The sequence below is a fragment of the Cucurbita pepo genome, chromosome LG03 (genome assembly GCF_002806865.2).
Source record: "Cucurbita pepo subsp. pepo cultivar mu-cu-16 chromosome LG03, ASM280686v2, whole genome shotgun sequence".
Lineage (NCBI taxonomy): Eukaryota > Viridiplantae > Streptophyta > Magnoliopsida > Cucurbitales > Cucurbitaceae > Cucurbita > Cucurbita pepo.
Genome location: NC_036640.1, coordinates 13,003,913 through 13,022,315, shown reverse-complemented (window position 1 = coordinate 13,022,315; position 18,403 = coordinate 13,003,913). Strand labels below are relative to the sequence as shown.

Here is an 18,403-nt window from a genome sequence, read left to right as displayed (position 1 = left end):
TCAAGAAACTGCTCGAGTTTTAGCAAAAGCCGCCCTCCGAGGTCATATCGATTGGTTGAGAGGTCTGAAAGAGAACGTTGTTCTAGGAGGAGCGGCAAATGGTGTCCATCTTCTTGGACCTATGAATTCACAAGTACCAACGGAGGACCAAGAAATTACCCGACCTCGTAATTTATAATAATCTAACGTGCTTTAGTGATTTAAGTTTAGAGTTGAGTTGAGTAATACATAGATTAGTTTTTTTATATAATTTTTTATTAAAATTAAAATGTTATTGTTTAGAATATTTATTTTATATGTTGAAATAAGATTTATATCTTAATTTCAATATATATTTAAAAAAACTACATTCCAAGTCTATATCACAGTAATTTGAAATTAAATAAAACTGTAAAATAATTGTATGGATATATAGTTACATTGTAAGTGAAAAAATATTTTTATGAAAAAAAATAATAATAATAAAAAGCGAATTAATTTTAATTAATTATTTATTTATTTGAATCCAATTCAAATAAATTTTATTTTTCAATAATTAAAAAAGCAGCCTCCTACTGGGAACTGTTGAGGTTAATAGTCCGTGTTCGCGCCTCTAGGGATTTATTTTCTCTTAGCCCACCCGTCCCGCTCAATACCTCACTCTCAAGAGTCCCGCGCCGGCATTCCTCCGCCGTACTCTCCGCCGTCCTCAACGTCGGTGCCTCCCGTCCTCCGCTCTGTAGCTCTATAGTTCCTTAGCAAAACGTGCAGATTTTTCTTACGCCATTTTCTAATGGCGTCATCGATGAAATTCACAGATTGCTCTCCTTGCGCCACTGTCCGTCTTGTTCCCTCTACTCGAACCAGGCTTCGAAACTCCGATGGCGCTGGTCTCTTTCACCGTCTTCTTGGCCTTTCTCGCCCCGCTTTTCCTAGAACTTTCGTGTCTCGATCTTCCACTTCAACTTTGCCCGTCATCTCTGGTATGCGTCTCTTAGTGTGCCTCTATTTGTGTTTGTTTATGAAGAAGTATAGTGATGATTTTTTATTTAGAGTTTCATGTTTTGAAGATCTTGCTTCTCATTTTCATCTAATTTTGCTTCTTGAGCTTGTGGAAACTCTGGAATATTTTTGCGTTGATTTTAGGCTACTTGCAAGGTATCTAACTTCCAGAGTAATTGATGCTGAAATGGTGTTCAATTGTTTTAGTTTTATGTTTGCTTTGCAACTTCTAAAGAACTTATGTGTGTAGAAATCAGATTGATTTTTCTTTCTTAGAGCAGCGGATAGCTTCTTTTTTTCTTTTTCTTTTACTTGCAAAGGATTCTGGACTCTAATTTTCTTTTGATTTGAGCTTCAATTTCAACCGAGGCGACTGCGGAAGTGATTGATGGAAAACTGGTGGCGAAGCAGATTAGAGAGGAGATTACTGCCGAAGTATCTCGAATGAAGGGTGCCATTGGTGTTGTTCCAGGCTTAGCAGTCATCCTTGTTGGAGATAGGAAGGATTCTGCAACTTATGTACGAAATAAGAAAAAAGCTTGCGAATCTGTGGGTATTAAATCTTTTGAAGTAAACTTACCTGAAGATTGTTCCGAGCAAGAAGTACTCAAGTATATATCCGACTTCAATGATGATCCATCTGTCCATGGCATCCTTGTTCAATTACCATTGCCTAAAGTATGTTTACTAAAACTAAATTTCTTTTGTCAAATAATTATCTTATCGAAATTTACTATACTATCTTAGCATATTACTAATGGCACTCTAATTTGAATTATCTGTTATCTTAATAAGCCGTGTTGTATGTAAATTTATATGATCATCATGTCAAAAATTATATGCTTCTTGACTTTATGATTTCGTTGATTTGGCAGCATATGAATGAACAGAATATATTGCATGCTGTTAGCATTGAAAAAGATGTAGATGGATTTCACCCACTAAACATCGGTCGTCTTGCAATGAGAGGTGAAGAACCATTGTTTGTTCCATGTACGCCTAAAGGGTGTATTGAATTGCTGCATAGATATAACATTAGTATCAAAGGGAAGAGAGCTGTTGTAATCGGTCGAAGCAATATTGTAGGAACCCCAGCTGCTCTTTTGCTTCAAGTGAGATTTTGTTCGTTAATGTCTTATATGTTTATCATTCTATTAAACTCCATTTATTGACTTCAATTCCTACAATGTTACTGATTTAGATTTTGTCTTGTAACATTTGTCATCTTGAGTAGGGAGAAGATGCAACTGTTAGCGTCGTTCATTCTCGGACCAAGGACCCCGAAGAGTTAACAAAACAAGCTGATATTATCATCTCTGCAGTTGGCAAAGCCAATATGGTTAAGGGCAGTTGGATCAAGCCCGGAGCAGTTATTATTGACGTTGGAATTAATCCAGTAGAGGTGAGCTAAATAGCTTTTTTTGGGAGTGAGTTCTCTCTATCTCAATATCGTTTCTTATCTAAAATTACTTCGACACTAATTTATATCGATTTCATCTTTGCGGTGTGTCTATGATCATATGGCTAAACTGAAATCTTGTAGCTTGTTTTGAACTACATTCAATATTTCACTCTTGTTGTTATCATCATTGTGTGACAGGATGCAAGTAGCCCTCGTGGATATCGTCTAGTAGGAGACGTTTGTTATGAGGAGGCGATCAAAATTGCTTCAGCCATTACTCCCGTACCCGGGGGAGTTGGGCCAATGACGATAGCGATGCTGCTCTCCAACACACTTACAGCAGCAAAAAGAACACACAACTTCCAGTGAAACTTCGGAAGTTTATTATGATTTTACAGAGAAAGCTTCCCTTAGCAAGGACTAAGCGGTGAAATAACCCCATGTGAGTTCAAGTCATTTTAACCTTTTTTTTTTTTTTTCCTCTTTAGGGAGAATGACTTGTGGACATTGTTGTGTGTTTTAACCACAGGAACACATTTTGTAGTTGCATTTAGAAATAAATGAACCAAACTGATCTAAACAGGAATCAGCCGGTCTGTTCGGCTGAGTAATTAGTCTGTTTCAATTTAGGACAGCTTGATGGAAATAATTTGCAGCCATTTATTTGAAATGAATCTACTCTGATTGACAATTATATTTGATTTACTTTCTACCTTAATTTTTGTAATCATTCAATTATTGTTCTTGGATTTGTTGAGTAATCATTCAACTATATTTAATGTTAAAGAAAATCTATTTTTACCCATTAATTGGTTAGGTTTTATCTATTTGGAATGAAAATGACATAATAGGTAAAAAGAATATTGTTAAAATTTGAGTATTTCAACTATGAATTTTTGTTAAATTTATACAAATTTTGATATTATTAGGGAGTTTACACAAATTTGTGAGTGAAATTAAAATTTTAGAGTACAAATTGATAGAATATAATTGACGTAGGTGCATTCTTGTTGGAAGGAGCGTGAAATCCCATGCCAACATGAACTGCAATAAGGATCTTTGGTGATGGCCAATTTCTCACCATCAAAGAGTGCATATGTCGGAAGAACAATCGAACAAGCTCTTTTACGGAGAGACAGGTAAGCGTTTCTATTTTCTTAACTTGAAATGACGTTTGAAGATAATTGTTTTCTTTTCTGAAACATCTTATAAATACTTTCAAAATGTGTTTAATAGCTAAAAGAAACTAACACAAAACTATAATACTGAAGAAAAATGAGATAAAATATACAGATATATCATTATGGGTCAAAATATTAGTAACGATTTGGAACGGTAGTTTGAAATAGAAACCGAAAAAGAGAAAGAGAACACATATTTGGGACAAATAGTGATTGGAAATGGAAATAGAAACCGAAAAAGAGAAAGAGAACACATATTTGGGACCAATAGTGATTGGAAATGGTATAGCATTCAGTGTGCTTTATTCCAGCTTCTCCTCTCACCGAAAGAAACTATGGTACATTGTGTTTCCATGCTCCAATGGGGCATAGAAATAATGTGTTGAATTGCCTTGAAACAAACCAAATTGGTTACAAACCAACCTTGAAAGCAAAAAAGATAGAAAAAAAATAGCTCAAACAACAACAAAAAATAAGAAAAGCCAAGGACTCCCAAACTCTGGTGCATGGAAGCAGAATGAAGGCATTTTAAGTTTCTCCAGCCCCTTCCTCGGACTGAGCTTCGGCGTCGCCCTTGGCCTCGTCTTCCTCCACTGATTCGGGCGGCGGCGTGGTGGCCTTCTTGTTTGCAGCAGCTTCAAGGACATGGTTGTAGTTGCCCTTGATCATGAAGAGCTGAGCAAAATGATGCTTGCAGTACAACACTCCATCAAGAGCAGCATAAGAGGAGTGTGTCAAATTGCACCCACCATGAGCACACCTGAAGCAATTCTTATGGTAACATTCCCCCTCAAGAGTCACCTGAACCATACTTTTAATTATCCAACAAATCTACTAACATTCTACCTATAATTCAACAAAACAAAACAAAACCAAATGAAGAACTATAGACCTTCTCCAATGGATAAACCGTCTTCGTGCAGGCCGAGCATTTGTCTTGAGTTCCAGAGAACATGGAGGACAGTTTGCTAGGAGCCCTCGATTGCTACACGTTTTGAAAGTTACCGAGCTACGTAATTAATGTCGGAATTGTATTCGATAGTAAACTAAAACATGAATTAAAGATATCTTGTGCTTTCAAGCATGTTCGGGAGTGATCATATATCATGTTTCAAATCGTTGTGGAACGGTCAAGAATGGAAACATACCATATCATTTTGCTTCTCGGAAGGCTTGGCTGTTGCCAAAAATATAATGAGAATGAGAGAATGAGAGAAAAATAGGTAAAATGATAAGAGAGGAAAAGAAAAAACATTACAAGTTTGAAAATTCTTGCTGAAATTTCCAGATTCTTTGAAGAGTTGCTCAAAATGAGTTTTGCAATACAGGACACCGTCCATCCATGAGTAGCTACTCATCTATCGCAAAAGACGACTCGAATCAAAGATTGATCATATCAAACGAAAAAAGAAGAACGAAACGTGTAAAATCGAGACGTACGGAAAGGGTGCCTTTGCAGTGGCTACATTTGAAGCAAGACTTATGGTAAGGATTGCCTTCAAGGGAAAGCAACTCAACCACATAAACAGTCTTATCACAAGCCTTGCATTTGTCCAATGTTCCAGTGAATGACATCTTTATTCCTTCTCGATTTTTTGTCTACAACAACGACTCGAACCGAACCGGAGTGCGATAGCTCCTCGAGAAACTGCAAACAAAAAAAAAAAAATTGCAAGTTGTCTGAGGATGAGATCTCAGACAAGATTATGAAAAGAAGGTAAGTGAAATGGGATGGATGAGAAAAGAGAATGGGAATTAGTGCTGTGGATTTGTTGTGTTAAAAAAATGTAAATTTAAATACATCAGATTATGTTGGAAAGAGTGCTTTTTTTGTATCGTAAAGCCAAAACTTTGTGGTTGCAGATCTCCAATTTCGGACATTGTCAGATGTTTTTTTGAGGGGAATAAGGTTTCTTTCTTTGACCATTTCAAACCATTAATCATTTTTTTTTTTTTTTTTTTTCATTTGGAAACCCCTAATTTGGATGAATGGTCATGATTGCATCTCTTCTGAATGCTTAATTTGGTTCATTCTTTAATTCTTTTTATTATTATTTTCTTATGGGTTTGCTTAAAACTTTACTTAAGAAAGATGAGAAACTTCATTTTTAAAACAAAAAATCAAATAAGCATTAAAATGAGCTTTAAAGGTCAAATAAAGATTAAAATCACCGTTGGTATGAACATTTCAAATTTTATGGATGCATGGACGCCTATCAATAATTTTTTTAATAATTTTGTAAGGTATATTTTCATATTTAGATTTATAGATTATATGGTTTATGCGTATAAAAAGATATAGAAATAGTGACGTAAAATCATTATTCAATTACACAGATATATTGACATGTTACAAATATTAGCTTGAATATAGTTTCATTATATATTCAATTAGACTTGTATAAAGGCAAAGCAATAAGGGAAAATTTTGGCTCGAATATAGTTTCCTTTGACTTTTATAAAAGAACATTTTACAATGATTTTCTAATACAATAGTAAAGAAAAGTAAAATTCACAATTGGCATCATGAGTCCAAATAGGCAGCATTCCAGCCAAAATTCGTTCCAGAACACATCCAAGCACGGTGTGCGAGTCACATACTAGAGGCTAGAGGCTCCCGATATGTGAAGAACTTGCCTGGTAAAGCGTTGCCAATGTTGATCAATTAGAACAATGATTGCAGCTTTAAACGAAGTTTTGAAAGAATCATAGGACCGGAGTGGTTGCCCCCACCGCAATGGCTGAATAAAAACCTTCAAATAAGGACACCGCTAAGATCAATCCCACCGACCATGAATGACATTATGTCTCCCAACTTAACCGAAATTTTCGTCTAAAAATATTGTTATCATTCAAAATAATGTATGTCTGAATGGTTCAAATTTTTCCTAAAATAATAAGAATTGATTATTAAATATAATGATCACCATTACCAAGATTAATTAACTTGTAAATACAAACTTGATATCGCAAATTTCTCTCGAAAAAATAAGAAATAAAAAGTGAAAGTTAAATGTTAAAAATAAAATTATGTAAAACTTAATCATGAAATCAACTCTTTAAATAGCTCAACTAGTCAGAGTAGAGAAAAATCATTGAATTTGAAAGACTAGATCCAATCAAACTCCTTCAGCTGTCTTCCAAATCTTTGAAAACCATAGTTAAAACTGAAACTTAAATTGCATTGAAGCTCAACACTTCAAATTGCAATTACAAAATTTCAACGAGAGAAACAGATAAAAGAAGAACGAAGTAAAACAGAGTTACTAAGATTGGAGAGATCAGAGTGTGCTTATATGGAAATTCAGTCACGGTTAATTCAGAAACACGGACCAATGTATCGCATCATATCTCAACCAAACTTCAAGAATATCAAAGAAAAACACATCATAGACTTAGAGAAGCCGATAAGATTGAGGAAAAAATGAGCGAAAACTCATTCGAAAAACTCGCAGGACAAAGTGAAGAGCATCAGAGACTTAAATATGAAAGTAATCACGAAATACTTCGATCATTTTGTTGCAGTTATTTTCCTCATCCTCTGCAAGATACTTTGTCCCGCTACCTAACAAGAAAGAAGAAACTCAAACGGTGACAAATATTCGGATCACCGGCGGCGGTGAATCGCCGATGAGTACGAAGGCAAGATAAAACAAAGAAAGAGAGGGAAAGAGAGAGTCGAAGGAGTAGATGAAACCATTGTGCCGCTTTAAAGGGTTATTTATAGGACTCTGCTGGGAGCCCTAGAAATTAGTTGAGTTTTTTATGGGCCTTTCGTTTGGGCCCAATATATGGGCCTTAGTTTGGGCCCCAATATATGGGCTTAGCCCAGTACAGAAAATATTTGCGTATTTTTTTCCGATTGATTCTGTAAGCACTAAAATTGACTGAAATTGAGCGGCGAAGTAGGAGGTTGAGAGGAGCGACAATGGCGAAACCTTCTTCTTCAGCAACTCCTTCTTCTTCAGAAACTCCTTCTTCAGAAACTCCTTCTTCTTCAGAAACTCCTTCTTCTTCAGAAACTCCTTCTTCTTCAGCAACTCCTTCGTTAATCTTTGACTCTCCGACGATTCAGATAAAGGATATGTCTGAAGAGGACCTACGCGGAACTATAGAATTGCTCAATGGATTGGGCGGTTCCGGCCAAATTCCGGACGATTGCAACACCAAGGGATTCTATTCCGATATCATTCGCGGTCATCTCCGGCAGCGCCGCCTCGAACGAGGCCGTCTGACCTACCTCCTCTCCGTCAAACCTGCTGTATCCGTAATTTCTTAATTCTCCATCCAGATTTGTTTTCTCATCGAATTTAGGAGAAATTTGGTATGCGGTTTCTAATACTGTGTGTTCCTTGTGTTGCGTCTGATTTGAATCGAAACAATGTGTTGCGCAACTTGAAAATACGGTGTTTGATTTGAATCGAAGCAATATCTTTGAGTTCTTGAAAATTCATGCTGAGAAAATTTTGTGCCTGATTTGAATCGAAACAGTATCTATTGGATCTTGAAAACTTAGTATTGGTATGTTTGAGTTTGATTGCTGAGATTTTTCAAATTCTCTTCATCTGCTACTATCAGCTTTCGGTCATGTGGATTCATCTGTTATATGAAATAAAAAATGAACATCAATATTGTTTACATTCACATTAAACAGAGATATCTATTGTATAATTTCAGAATCGTTATGGCTTTCTACATGGAGGATTTGTTGCTGCGGCTGCTGAGTTCTCATCAATTGCTTGTGCCCGAACTGTCATGGCAGAGGATAAGGAGTTATTTCTTGGGGAACTAAGCATCTCTTATCTCTCAGGCGCTCCACGAAATGTGAGTAAAATTTAAGTTACTGTTGTGCTTCCTCCTGATTATTTGAGTAGGTTAGATAAGTTGACAGAATTGTCTACCGAATTGACCAAAACTGAGTCGAACCATAATTGAAATAAGCTAGTTGAACCAACAAAATCCGACGAACGAATCATCAAGAATGACACTTCAAATTGAATGAACTGAATTGGTTAATTCAGCTGGTTTTCTTGGGGTTTTTTTTTTCAGTTTTGAAAGCTGGGAAGTTCATAATAGAAATTGAATGTTGAGATTTGTCAGTTGATAGAGCCCTGAGAAATTGAGAATGTTTTTCCTGGACCAGCAAACTTTTGTGTAGCCATGCATGGGCTGGATGGAGGGTTGCATAAATTGGGATGGGACCACTTTATCTTCTTATGATTTGAAACTCATCCTACCATTGTGCTTATTCATTATTGGTTGGGGTATCTTCATGGCTCACTTCCAACAATCTTCCCCTTAATAGTTACTAATAAGTTTTCGGTGAGGATTAAATGGAAATACGCTCATCTAGATCCTGAGTTTCTAATTGAGAGTGTCCTGAGTTTTTTAATTGAGAGATTAAGAATTAAACGATAATTGTCAAACTTTATAATATTTTTGATGTCAACGTCAAAACTAGAACCCACAAATGGGACCGAGTTCGCTTGGGTGTTCTAGGCTACAAACACAGTAGTTTATATGATGTGAATAAAAAGGGTCTTTGCATATAACATAGAAAATTGTATGACCGAACTAATTAGGATATGTTTTGAATTACTTTCTAAGTTCTTAAAATAGTGTTTTTAAACACTTGGAAAGTCAATCCAAACAAATTGTTATAAGAAAAGGTGAGCATATGTTTTATAATCCCATGCACGATACACTATGAAATTTGGTATGATGATATATCCAAACTTGGCATACATTTTTACTCAATTATTTGTCCCGGCCTCGATACTTTAGCAAGATGCGTTATTTATTAAAAAAAAAACCGTTCTTGCAGGCCGAGGTCATAATCGATGCTTCTATTTTAAGGAGTGGAAAACATTTGAATGTAGTTGCTATAGATTTCAGACTTCAAAAGACAGGAAAGTTGATCTACACAGCTCGTTCTACCCTTTATAACATGCCAATGGCAAAGTTGTAAATATCTCCAACAATCTCAAGTTTTTATTCAGGTTGAATAATCGTGTCAAATGTATTTACTATTGTAATGTTGGAAAGAGTAGGGAAATGTATGGATTAGATGCTTGATTATTGTCCTTGTACATTTATATACAATTTAAGTACATGAATGGCTCCGAGGGTTCAATTGGAGGCGAGGCGAGAATTTACTAATAGATCTCATATCAATTGGAGAGAAACGAAACATTGGAAATCTCTCCTAGCAAATGCATTTTAAAAATCTTGAGGGGAAGCTCGAAATGAAAAGCCTAGAAATAACAATATTGCTAGTGGTGGACTTGGACTATTACAAATGATATTAGAGTCCGATACCGGCGATATGTCAGCAAGGACATTAAGCCTCGAAAGGGGTGGACATTGGGCGGTGTGCTGACGAAGACGCTGGGTCACGAAGGGGGTGAATTGTGAGATCCCACATCGACTGGAAAGAGGAACGAGTGTAAGAAGGTAACGAAGTCATTCTGTATAAGGATGTGGAAACCTCTTTCTAACCGATGCGTTTTCAAAATTTTGAGAGGAAGTCCGAAAAATGAAAGTAAAAAAAGAAAAAAGACAACATCTACCGAGGGTCGAGGGTGGAGACTTGGACTGATACACTTACCAGTCCACTTACCATGCATTTTTTTCAGCATTCTACATTTCCACATGCTCAGCAAAAAGAATGGCAGGCAGCGACAACTTCTGTGCTTCTATTATTGCAAACCAATATCATGGTTGGCAGCCCTGATTTTAACACCCTCAGCTAACAGCCAAAAGCATTTAAGGAGAAGAGAGACAAGGTAGGATGACTAAAATAGTAATGCTTACATTCGGTGCCCCTGAAATAACTTTGCCCACAGCTTTCTTACATGCTATTAACTCTTCCATCAAGCTATAAAGAAAGCAAACCGGAATCAGAGTTGAAGGTCAGTTTTGCTCCCTTCCCTGTCGAAAGCGCCAAAACATTCTTCTTTAATGCATCCTAGGATCATTTTGATCAATGTATTACAAGGTTGATCAAGCGTTGCAGATTATTTGGATATGGAAATATAGAATTGAAAACTAATGGAATCTAAAACATCTCTTTCATCATATTGCCATGTTAGGATCACACAACAATGCACACACTCGATCTAAACACAAAGAACAGGATAGAGAAAATGCGAGAACTCTGGCTCAAAGATTTGTATTCAACGTATATAGAAACTTCTTGGCAAGTGAAACTTCTTCAAAATGAAAAGACATCTAAATTTCTCAGTTGTGCCACTAGTGCTGGATTTAACTGTATACTTAATAATTATTAATTCATTCCGTGTGGTAAAATCTTCCATCTTAGAAAGCAGAGCATTCAAACAATTTGGAACTAATTACCTTTGTTTCACTACTCGATTAAGGCTTTCCTGCTGATGTGGTCACGCAAGCTCTCCACGATCTTAATGGTGCGATCATTTGCCCGAAATCAGACACCAATAATGCCTACAAAATTTTCAACACAACGATTAGTTATAGTTTTTAATTCGGCTCACGAATGATTTTCAAAAGACTCCAGAATTAAAAGCAGTACCTACCTCTATCAATATATAACGGCATAGCCAAATTACAAAACATTCGAGCCATACAAAATTTCAGTTCTGAAAGAGTATAGGATTTAGGTTCATCCTCGTAAATAAGGACCTGAGAAATGATTACGAGAAGAAACAAATATAAACTAAAATCGCATTACACCTCGGTTGAATTCACACTCTGGAAAAGAAAGGTTAAGATAGTAGTAGATTAGTTTTCACGAATTTGAGTTCAAATAATCCAATAATTCAAGATCATAACTATTTTCCTTTCATTGACACAAACATAAAACTAAAGAGAATACAGAAAAGGAGCAGAATACAGACCTCTTCGAGTTCGTCGAGAACTCCGTCGATTTCCGCGAGGTTCCAGTACAGAAGAAACTCATCGATAACAGCAAGATTGTCACGAGTCTTTGAGAAGCCAGAGAAGAAACAAATATAAACTAAAATCGCATTACATCTCGGTTGAATTCACACACTGGAAAAGAAAGCTTAAGAGAATAGTAGATTAGTTTTCACGAATTTGAGTTCAAATAATCCAATAATTCATGATCATTACTATTTTCCTTTCATTGACACAAACATAAAACTACAGGGAATACAGGAGCAGAAGACAGACCTCTTCGAGTTCTTCGAGAACTCTATCGATTTCCGCGAGGTTCCAGTACAGAAGAAACTCATCGATAACAGCAAGGTTGTCACGAGTCTTTGAGAAGCCAAAGAAGACCTTCTCAACATCGCTCTTGGCCTTCTCCTTGAGCAGCCTGCCAAGCCGAGTGAAGAATCCCGTCTGACCGGCAGAGCATCTGAAACGAGAACCACCGTCGTGGCTTCGGATTAGTCAGCCAGAGAGAATTAAGCTTCGAGGTGAAGCGCTTGAGAGAAATGAGAGTTTGATAGAATGAGGCCGCGGCCGTAATTACTTTAAGAAACCAGAGGGATAAACGACTTTCAGAAATGTCATTGAACGACGTCGTTTAATTTCCTGCTTTTTATTCCTTCAAACGGCGTCGTTATGGCTAACATAGAACTATGTCCCAAGCCCAATAAGAAGGCCCAAATCATCTCCTAAAAAATAAAACAAATAACTAAATAGATAATCATTAAATGAGACTTAAATGGATAGTTAATTACAATTTAACCCTTAGGTAACCGTTCGTTTCTTTAAAGACAAAAGGACATTAAAGACATATCCTAATTAAAATATTTAAATCTCTGGACATTTGTGAAATTAGTTCCATTAATATCCCATTCTCCTAATTATTATTTTTTTCTTAAAATGCCCAAATAATCGGAAAATCCATCAAGATTAAGAGTAAGAACTCCAGAGAGGAACGCCGATCACTACGCCACCGCAAATCCGGCGGGAACTCGCCGTCTCCGCCACCGGGACTCCAACCATTGCTTTGGAAGTTAGCGCCGGTTCCGATTCCGATTCCGTTTCCGATTCCGATTCCGATTCCAGTGCCCTAACTCTCACCGAAATGTTAACAATTCCATTTCGTTCACCACATCGATCTCTCAATCGATAACTCAGTAAATGCAAATAATTTTCCGGTCTATACCGTCCGAGAAAATCCGATACCGGAACGTTCGCCGTTCCGACGATCCTGTTCCTGGAAATAGATCCACAATGCACCTCGATCGTCAAGAACATTGCATCCACCGGAATCTCCATCAACATTTTCTCATTCCAGAACGGATAACATCCGCCTCGCTCATCAATTTCCGTTCTTCCGCCGCCGCCGCCGCCGATGCTCTGGCGATCGAATTTCACAGTTACGAATGTCTTCCTCTTCACACTTTTCCGATCGATTCTTAAATCCTCCCCTGAGATTACGGTGATTTCAATACTCCGAGACGACGTCGTCGCCATGGAAATTGACCAGAACAAAATTTCTCTCGCCGAAAAACAAAGATTCTGCTGTCGGAGAGAAATTGGAGGGAGTTTATAGGCGAATTCCGGTTGGAATTTTGGGGAAAAAACGATCAGCTTAATGTCCGACGTCACGGCGATGACGTCTGGAGGCTGACAACTTCAGACAGAAATGGTACTAATTGTAAATTAATAAATCAATTTTTTTAGATTTAAGCTGTGGAAGAAATAAAATGTTTATTTATTATCAATATTTTTTTAAATGTAAAAGTATATAATAATTATTTATCTCTTTATTTTCTTTTTTTTTTTCTCATTTTATAAATAAAAAAAATATATAATTTTAGTCTCTGAACTTTTAAAAATTATATTTTTATCTTTGAATTTTAATTTAATTTCTATAATTTATATTTGTAAAAGAACAGGGGCATTGCTCAGAAGGTATGGAAAAACTTATGCGTTTTAAAACGTTAAACAGCGAGTAGACAATTTCTGTTAGCAATAAATTTTGACGGTTACATTATTTTAGAATTTTAAATAATTAAAATTATAATAGAAATTTAGGGATAAAAATAAAAGCAAAAGAGGGGAAAAAGGCGTGTGAAATTGGAAATTAAATTGTCGGGTGTCGTTTATTAGAGTCAATAAAAATAAAATATTAACTTTTTTCGGTGATAAATAACGATAATGTTTAAACCATCCATATTGTTCTTTTTTTAAAATTATTATTTTATTAATATCCAAAATTCCACAGCCCCATATTTAATTTAATTTAGTAATTAATAAAGACCGTGATTTTTTTAATTAAACATGATTTTAACTTCTAATTTTCATTAATAAATTGCAAGACTTTAATATATTAAAAAAAAATAATAGGGATTAAATATATTTAAAAAAGTGGAAAAGAATTGACTTCATTAAAAGCTCCAATGTGCCAAGAGAAAACTCGCAGGGGAACAAGTCAAGATATACAGCCATATAAATTTTGTACTTTAGCCTTTGGATTGGACTTTTCAATGAAGATTAAACTCAAAACAAATGAACGGCTGTGATTTGGTCAAATGTATGATGTCATCAAGGTGTTGTCGGAGTATTAAACATGACGTTAAAATTACCATTTTGATACGAATTTCGTTTTATTTTATAGGTTTGAGCTCGATAACATTATGGTCGTTGACATTGTTTTTTTCGTTAATTAGCGTCTTCTCATACTCGAGATGTTTATTTAACCCGCAAGGTCAATGTCCTGTAGAACTATATCAGAACAGAGTAGATAATTGAGAAAGGAGTAAAAAAAGAGATTTTTCTCTATTAGCTAAACACAGACAAAGGTAACTAATATAATAAGGAATCACTACAAGGGGAGTAATATTCGCATTACCTTGTTGATCAAATATCTCAATGCAAGAACACTTGTTTGAGAATCGAATCACTCTACAAACAAAATTGATCATGTCGAGCTTGAATGATTCTATATGCAACCTAAACTACATAAAATTGCAAAGAAACTTAGTCATTGGCTAAGGAAGGGCACAAATGCTTCTTTTACTGCATTTTCCAAGTCGGCTTACAAATACAACCTACATGGCTTTATATAGCCTCAAGAATGAAACTATTAAATTTCATTTTTCTGAATTGAAATATATTTTCATAATTTCAACAATATTTTCTTCCCATCTTCGTTGAAGCATACTGTATGATTGATGTCTCTTCGTTCATATAAGTAACGAAGGCGGAATTATATTATCCGTCTCTATCCCACCCACCAGAGTATATTATAATATTAAAATTTTTGTTTTGGAAATTACCAAGTTTTAAAGAAGAAAAAAAAGAATAATCTAAAAAAAGTGAAAAAAAAAATTGCAAAGGCGTTAATTACATCACCCGAAAAACGTCACCGCAATAGGTCACCACGCGAATGCTAGGAATTCGACAGTTATTTTATTTAAATTCTTTATTTATATATCATTGCATGTTGCTATGCCATTGCCTAGAATATGCTTCACCGTTTCTTTAAAATAATAATAATAATAATAATAATAAATAAGGCTTATAATAATAATACATATATTTTTTATTTTAAATACATTTCAAGCATTTAGTTTTAAATTTTTTAACATAAAATAACATATATTCAATTACAAAAAAATTTAAATTTTAAATTAAGATTTAAAATATATATTTCATAAAAAAAAGGAATGAAGTGGCCCTAAAAATTAACTGATTAAAATTATTTTTAGTTCAAATAATATTTTGAAATTATTTAAATCTCTATTTTTTATATTATGTTTGAGACTTTTTCAAATTTGTAATTATTATTTTATTAAATGAAAATAAAAACAAAAATTCATTATGAGTTTGTCCATGAGCAGGAATCGACCACTTGGGTCAATCAACCATATCCTTATTTGTCTTTATTGCTATGATCTTTTCAAGTCAAAATCATATATAATTCAAGTTCATTCGTTTTGGCCTGTTACGTACTTGAGTTAGTCTCATCTCTGACAGATATTGTATGTTTTGGCCTATTATGTATCTCATTTAATGGTTATATATCGCCGTCAACTTCTGGTTTAAGAATGTTTGTGTCGTGGAGAGGTTTTCACACACTTAAATGTTTTGTTATCCTCTCTAACCGACAATCTCCAATTAATTTTTACTCTGTTTCTATTGAAAATGTGTGCAAATAATTTTAAATTAAAAAATTAAAAGTAATTATAAATATTGTAGTATAATGTAAGCTTTGTTTACCATATGATTATCTCAATCAAAATATGAAGAATTATTTTGGAAGGACAAAATTTTATAAATGGAAATAGTGAATATATAAAATAATTTTATATTTATAAATGTTTTTCTGACCTATTCAATAGTGGAAATATTCTACCAATAAAAATCAAAGAATACTTAAATATTCATAAAATAAAAAATAATAATTTTTTTTTGTTCATTAACCTAAATAAATAAATAGGTGGATTTATCAATAAGAATTAATTTTTTTATTCACAGCTAAACATTAATTATAAAAAATTTAAAATTTATTTTTTTAGCCTTAATTATTCTTTTTTATTATTAAATATTTAAAATATTTCAAGTGAGGTTAGAATGGTTCTAAGAATGGTTCAAATATGATCCACTTAAAGATTTGAAATATTTGTTTTAAAATTAGAATAGAAAAATAAAATTTGATTTATGTTTTGAATATTTAAATTTGTATTAATTTTATTTAGTTTATTATCTAAATTCTAAAAGTAAAAGACTTTGAAAATTTTAAAAAAATATATAGTTAAAAATTATTGTTTTTATTTTTACATTTAACTAATAATATAAATATTTATTTGAAAAAGATAATGAGTTTAGCAATTTAAAATTTAAAAAATGGTGAAAAATGGAAATTAAAATAGAAGGACAAATAAGTAAATTCCAGTCGCATGGGAATTCCGTGGGGAATGGGCATCTATTGGGCCTGGAATTCCAAAGCGATGGTTTCCTTCTACACGGCGATTTTGAATTTGAAAATCGCGCTGAATTTTCTCCTGTTACATAACAGTCCAATGAAATTTCGACTCAGTTCCACGTCATTTGTCTGTCATCCGTATAAATCCACAGCCCGGTCGCTTTAGTAAACGTTGAGCCAACACGTTTTTTTCCAGAAGCACCCTCTCTTCTTCTTCCCCCTTTCTCTCAAGCTTCCATTTCCATTCAACAAAAACTTTTAAAACCCTAACCTCCATCTCTGATTTTCTTCAATTTCTTCCTTCTCGATTCTGCAATTGTTCAAACCTTGTTATGGCGTCTGCTAATATTTCTTCACGAACGATCGAAATCACTGTGATATCGGGAGAGAATCTGCAAGTTCGTGGAAAGCTGATCAAGAGCGATGTGTTCGTCACTGTTCGATCTGATCTTCACAACAAGAACGACTCTGTAAGCACGAAAATCGACCGCGACGCCGCTGGATTTCCGCGGTGGAACGAGAAGCTCGTCGTCGATCTCCCAATGCACTCCAGGTTTCTGGTTGTGGAGGTTTGTCGTAGATCTTCGGGGCGAAAGATCAATATCGTCGCGACGGCTAGGGTTCCGGTGGCGGATTTTATCGCCGGATACTTGCCGGAAAATCATCTGCAGTTTTTGAGTTACAGGTTGAGAGATGAGAGAGGCGAGAGGAATGGAATTGTTAACTTGTCGGTGAGAGTGAAGATGGCGGCAGGAGTTGAGCATTCTTTGTTGCAGAAGCAGGGGATTGGAGCTCCGGTTCCGTTGCCGATGCCGCAAGGAAAATTCCACGGCGGCGGCGGAGTCGTAACCGGTGTTCCGATATGGAGCGTTGGTTATCGAGGTCGATTATAAATTTCTTTTTAAAATTACTGAAAATCAATTCTTTTTATACGATTCTTTGTGATGTATATATAAATATATTTGATAAAACATTCTTATTCTTTTTTTCTATTTTTCTATTTTTCTTATATATATTTTTAAATTCCAAAAGGAATATTCTTTGTAGACTTGTGGCGATAAAAAATCGTGAAGGACAAAATAAATGAAACTCTCTCCTTTTCTCATTTAATTATTTTTAGTGCACAATAAATGAAAATCTAAATTAGATAATAAAAAATATTAATATTATTAGCATATCAATCAAAATTTTACCACCATCTATCTTCTTCTTCTTCCTTCGCATATCGCCGCTCCCTTCTCCTTTGTTATTGTCGCTGCAACTCTTCCACACCAGCGTCATCACAGTTCTCCCACCCGACCATCGCATGACCGCTCGCCCTCGTCGCTGTCTACAACCAACAAGGAGAGTTTGAAGCATCGTTGCGCCACCGTGACTGCCATCACCAACGTCCGTGCTGTAGTTACTCGTGTACGAGACCGACTGCAGCCGATGTTGTCTCATATTGCTAGTAGTATCGTTCGAAAGGGAAAACCCAAGGACGCCTAAGTTGAAAGTCGTTTTATTGGGATATATATATATAGAGAGAGTATGATTTACGAGCATGGTAAGGGCTATATGCTGCGTGTACTGAGTAGCTAGCCACTACTTATCACGTGAGGTAATTGCTGATAATTATTTTCGTGACAAATGTTACACGCTATGTGTATCGAGTGATCCCGATACACATAACGTGAAAATCCCTAAACCAATGATCACTAAGTTAATTGTATAATAGTTTGCATATCTTCCTTCAACAAAAGTGACAATCAGGGTAGAAAACCCGGTTATGAGACAACTCCACAATTATACTATTTTAAAATTTATACGTCATTAACAAAGCCTTGTTAGGATATGCAATAGAGATTGCATAGTAAATCCTGATTGCCTTCAAAATTGTCCATGAGACAATTTTTAAGATTAGTAAACTTAGTTTACAACATTTCAATAATTGGAATTAAGCATACACACACTTAG

The 18,403-nt window shown here is 35.0% G+C and overlaps 5 protein-coding genes, 2 long non-coding RNA genes and 1 other non-coding gene across 13 annotated transcripts; 3 read left to right on the top strand and 5 right to left on the bottom strand.

Moving 5' to 3' along the window:
* Positions 1-592: 592 nt before the first annotated feature.
* LOC111791391 (bifunctional protein FolD 4, chloroplastic-like) lies at positions 593-5,426 on the top strand. 3 transcript variants are annotated; one of them, XR_002814641.1, is made up of 7 exons: positions 593-962; positions 1,334-1,659; positions 1,857-2,093; positions 2,216-2,383; positions 2,582-2,825; positions 3,401-3,522; positions 4,893-5,426. XR_002814641.1 is itself a non-coding variant. In XM_023672712.1 (5 exons), exons 1-5 carry the CDS (start codon positions 773-775, stop codon positions 2,750-2,752), a joined length of 1,092 nt encoding a protein of 363 aa, XP_023528480.1. In that variant the 5' UTR covers positions 593-772; the 3' UTR covers positions 2,753-3,084. The 3 variants fall into 3 exon arrangements, 1 of the variants encoding a protein (XP_023528480.1); XR_002814640.1 differs by having other exon boundaries at positions 3,383-3,522; XM_023672712.1 differs by lacking the exons at positions 3,401-3,522; positions 4,893-5,426 and having other exon boundaries at positions 2,582-3,084.
* On the bottom strand, positions 3,798-5,139 carry LOC111791392 (LIM domain-containing protein PLIM2c-like). Its single transcript, XM_023672713.1, has 5 exons — positions 5,005-5,139; positions 4,823-4,922; positions 4,713-4,741; positions 4,457-4,549; positions 3,798-4,365 (listed from the first exon to the last, which is right to left on the bottom strand). The coding sequence occupies exons 1-5, from the start codon at positions 5,137-5,139 to the stop codon at positions 4,093-4,095; spliced, it is 630 nt and encodes a 209-aa protein (XP_023528481.1). The 3' UTR covers positions 3,798-4,092.
* A 554-nt stretch (positions 5,427-5,980) lies between the features above and the next one.
* Positions 5,981-7,250, bottom strand: LOC111791011. The gene is made up of 2 exons (XR_002814605.1): positions 7,071-7,250; positions 5,981-6,317 (listed from the first exon to the last, which is right to left on the bottom strand). It is a non-coding gene; the product is annotated as an uncharacterized LOC111791011 (long non-coding RNA).
* On the bottom strand, positions 7,031-7,112 carry LOC111791922. Its single transcript, XR_002814710.1, has one exon. It is a non-coding gene; the product is annotated as a small nucleolar RNA Z199 (small nucleolar RNA).
* A 201-nt stretch (positions 7,251-7,451) lies between the features above and the next one.
* LOC111789897 (acyl-coenzyme A thioesterase 13-like) lies at positions 7,452-9,642 on the top strand. Its single transcript, XM_023670615.1, has 3 exons — positions 7,452-7,831; positions 8,242-8,388; positions 9,389-9,642. The coding sequence occupies exons 1-3, from the start codon at positions 7,493-7,495 to the stop codon at positions 9,530-9,532; spliced, it is 630 nt and encodes a 209-aa protein (XP_023526383.1). The 5' UTR covers positions 7,452-7,492; the 3' UTR covers positions 9,533-9,642.
* A 539-nt stretch (positions 9,643-10,181) lies between these two features.
* Positions 10,182-12,018, bottom strand: LOC111789900. Of its 4 annotated transcripts, none has more exons than XR_002814412.1 (6): positions 11,734-12,018; positions 11,439-11,605; positions 11,118-11,223; positions 10,921-11,025; positions 10,378-10,531; positions 10,182-10,293 (listed from the first exon to the last, which is right to left on the bottom strand). It is a non-coding gene; the product is annotated as an uncharacterized LOC111789900 (long non-coding RNA). The 4 variants fall into 4 exon arrangements; XR_002814413.1 differs by having other exon boundaries at positions 11,439-11,592; XR_002814410.1 differs by having other exon boundaries at positions 11,439-12,018.
* Positions 12,019-12,121: 103 nt separating this feature from the next.
* LOC111791562 (BON1-associated protein 2-like) lies at positions 12,122-13,136 on the bottom strand. Its single transcript, XM_023672950.1, has one exon. The coding sequence runs from the start codon at positions 12,988-12,990 to the stop codon at positions 12,424-12,426; it is 567 nt and encodes a 188-aa protein (XP_023528718.1). The 5' UTR covers positions 12,991-13,136; the 3' UTR covers positions 12,122-12,423.
* A 3,313-nt stretch (positions 13,137-16,449) lies between these two features.
* On the top strand, positions 16,450-17,377 carry LOC111791214 (BON1-associated protein 2-like). The gene has a single exon (XM_023672475.1). The coding sequence runs from the start codon at positions 16,780-16,782 to the stop codon at positions 17,338-17,340; it is 561 nt and encodes a 186-aa protein (XP_023528243.1). The 5' UTR covers positions 16,450-16,779; the 3' UTR covers positions 17,341-17,377.
* The last annotated feature ends 1,026 nt before the right edge of the window (positions 17,378-18,403 follow it).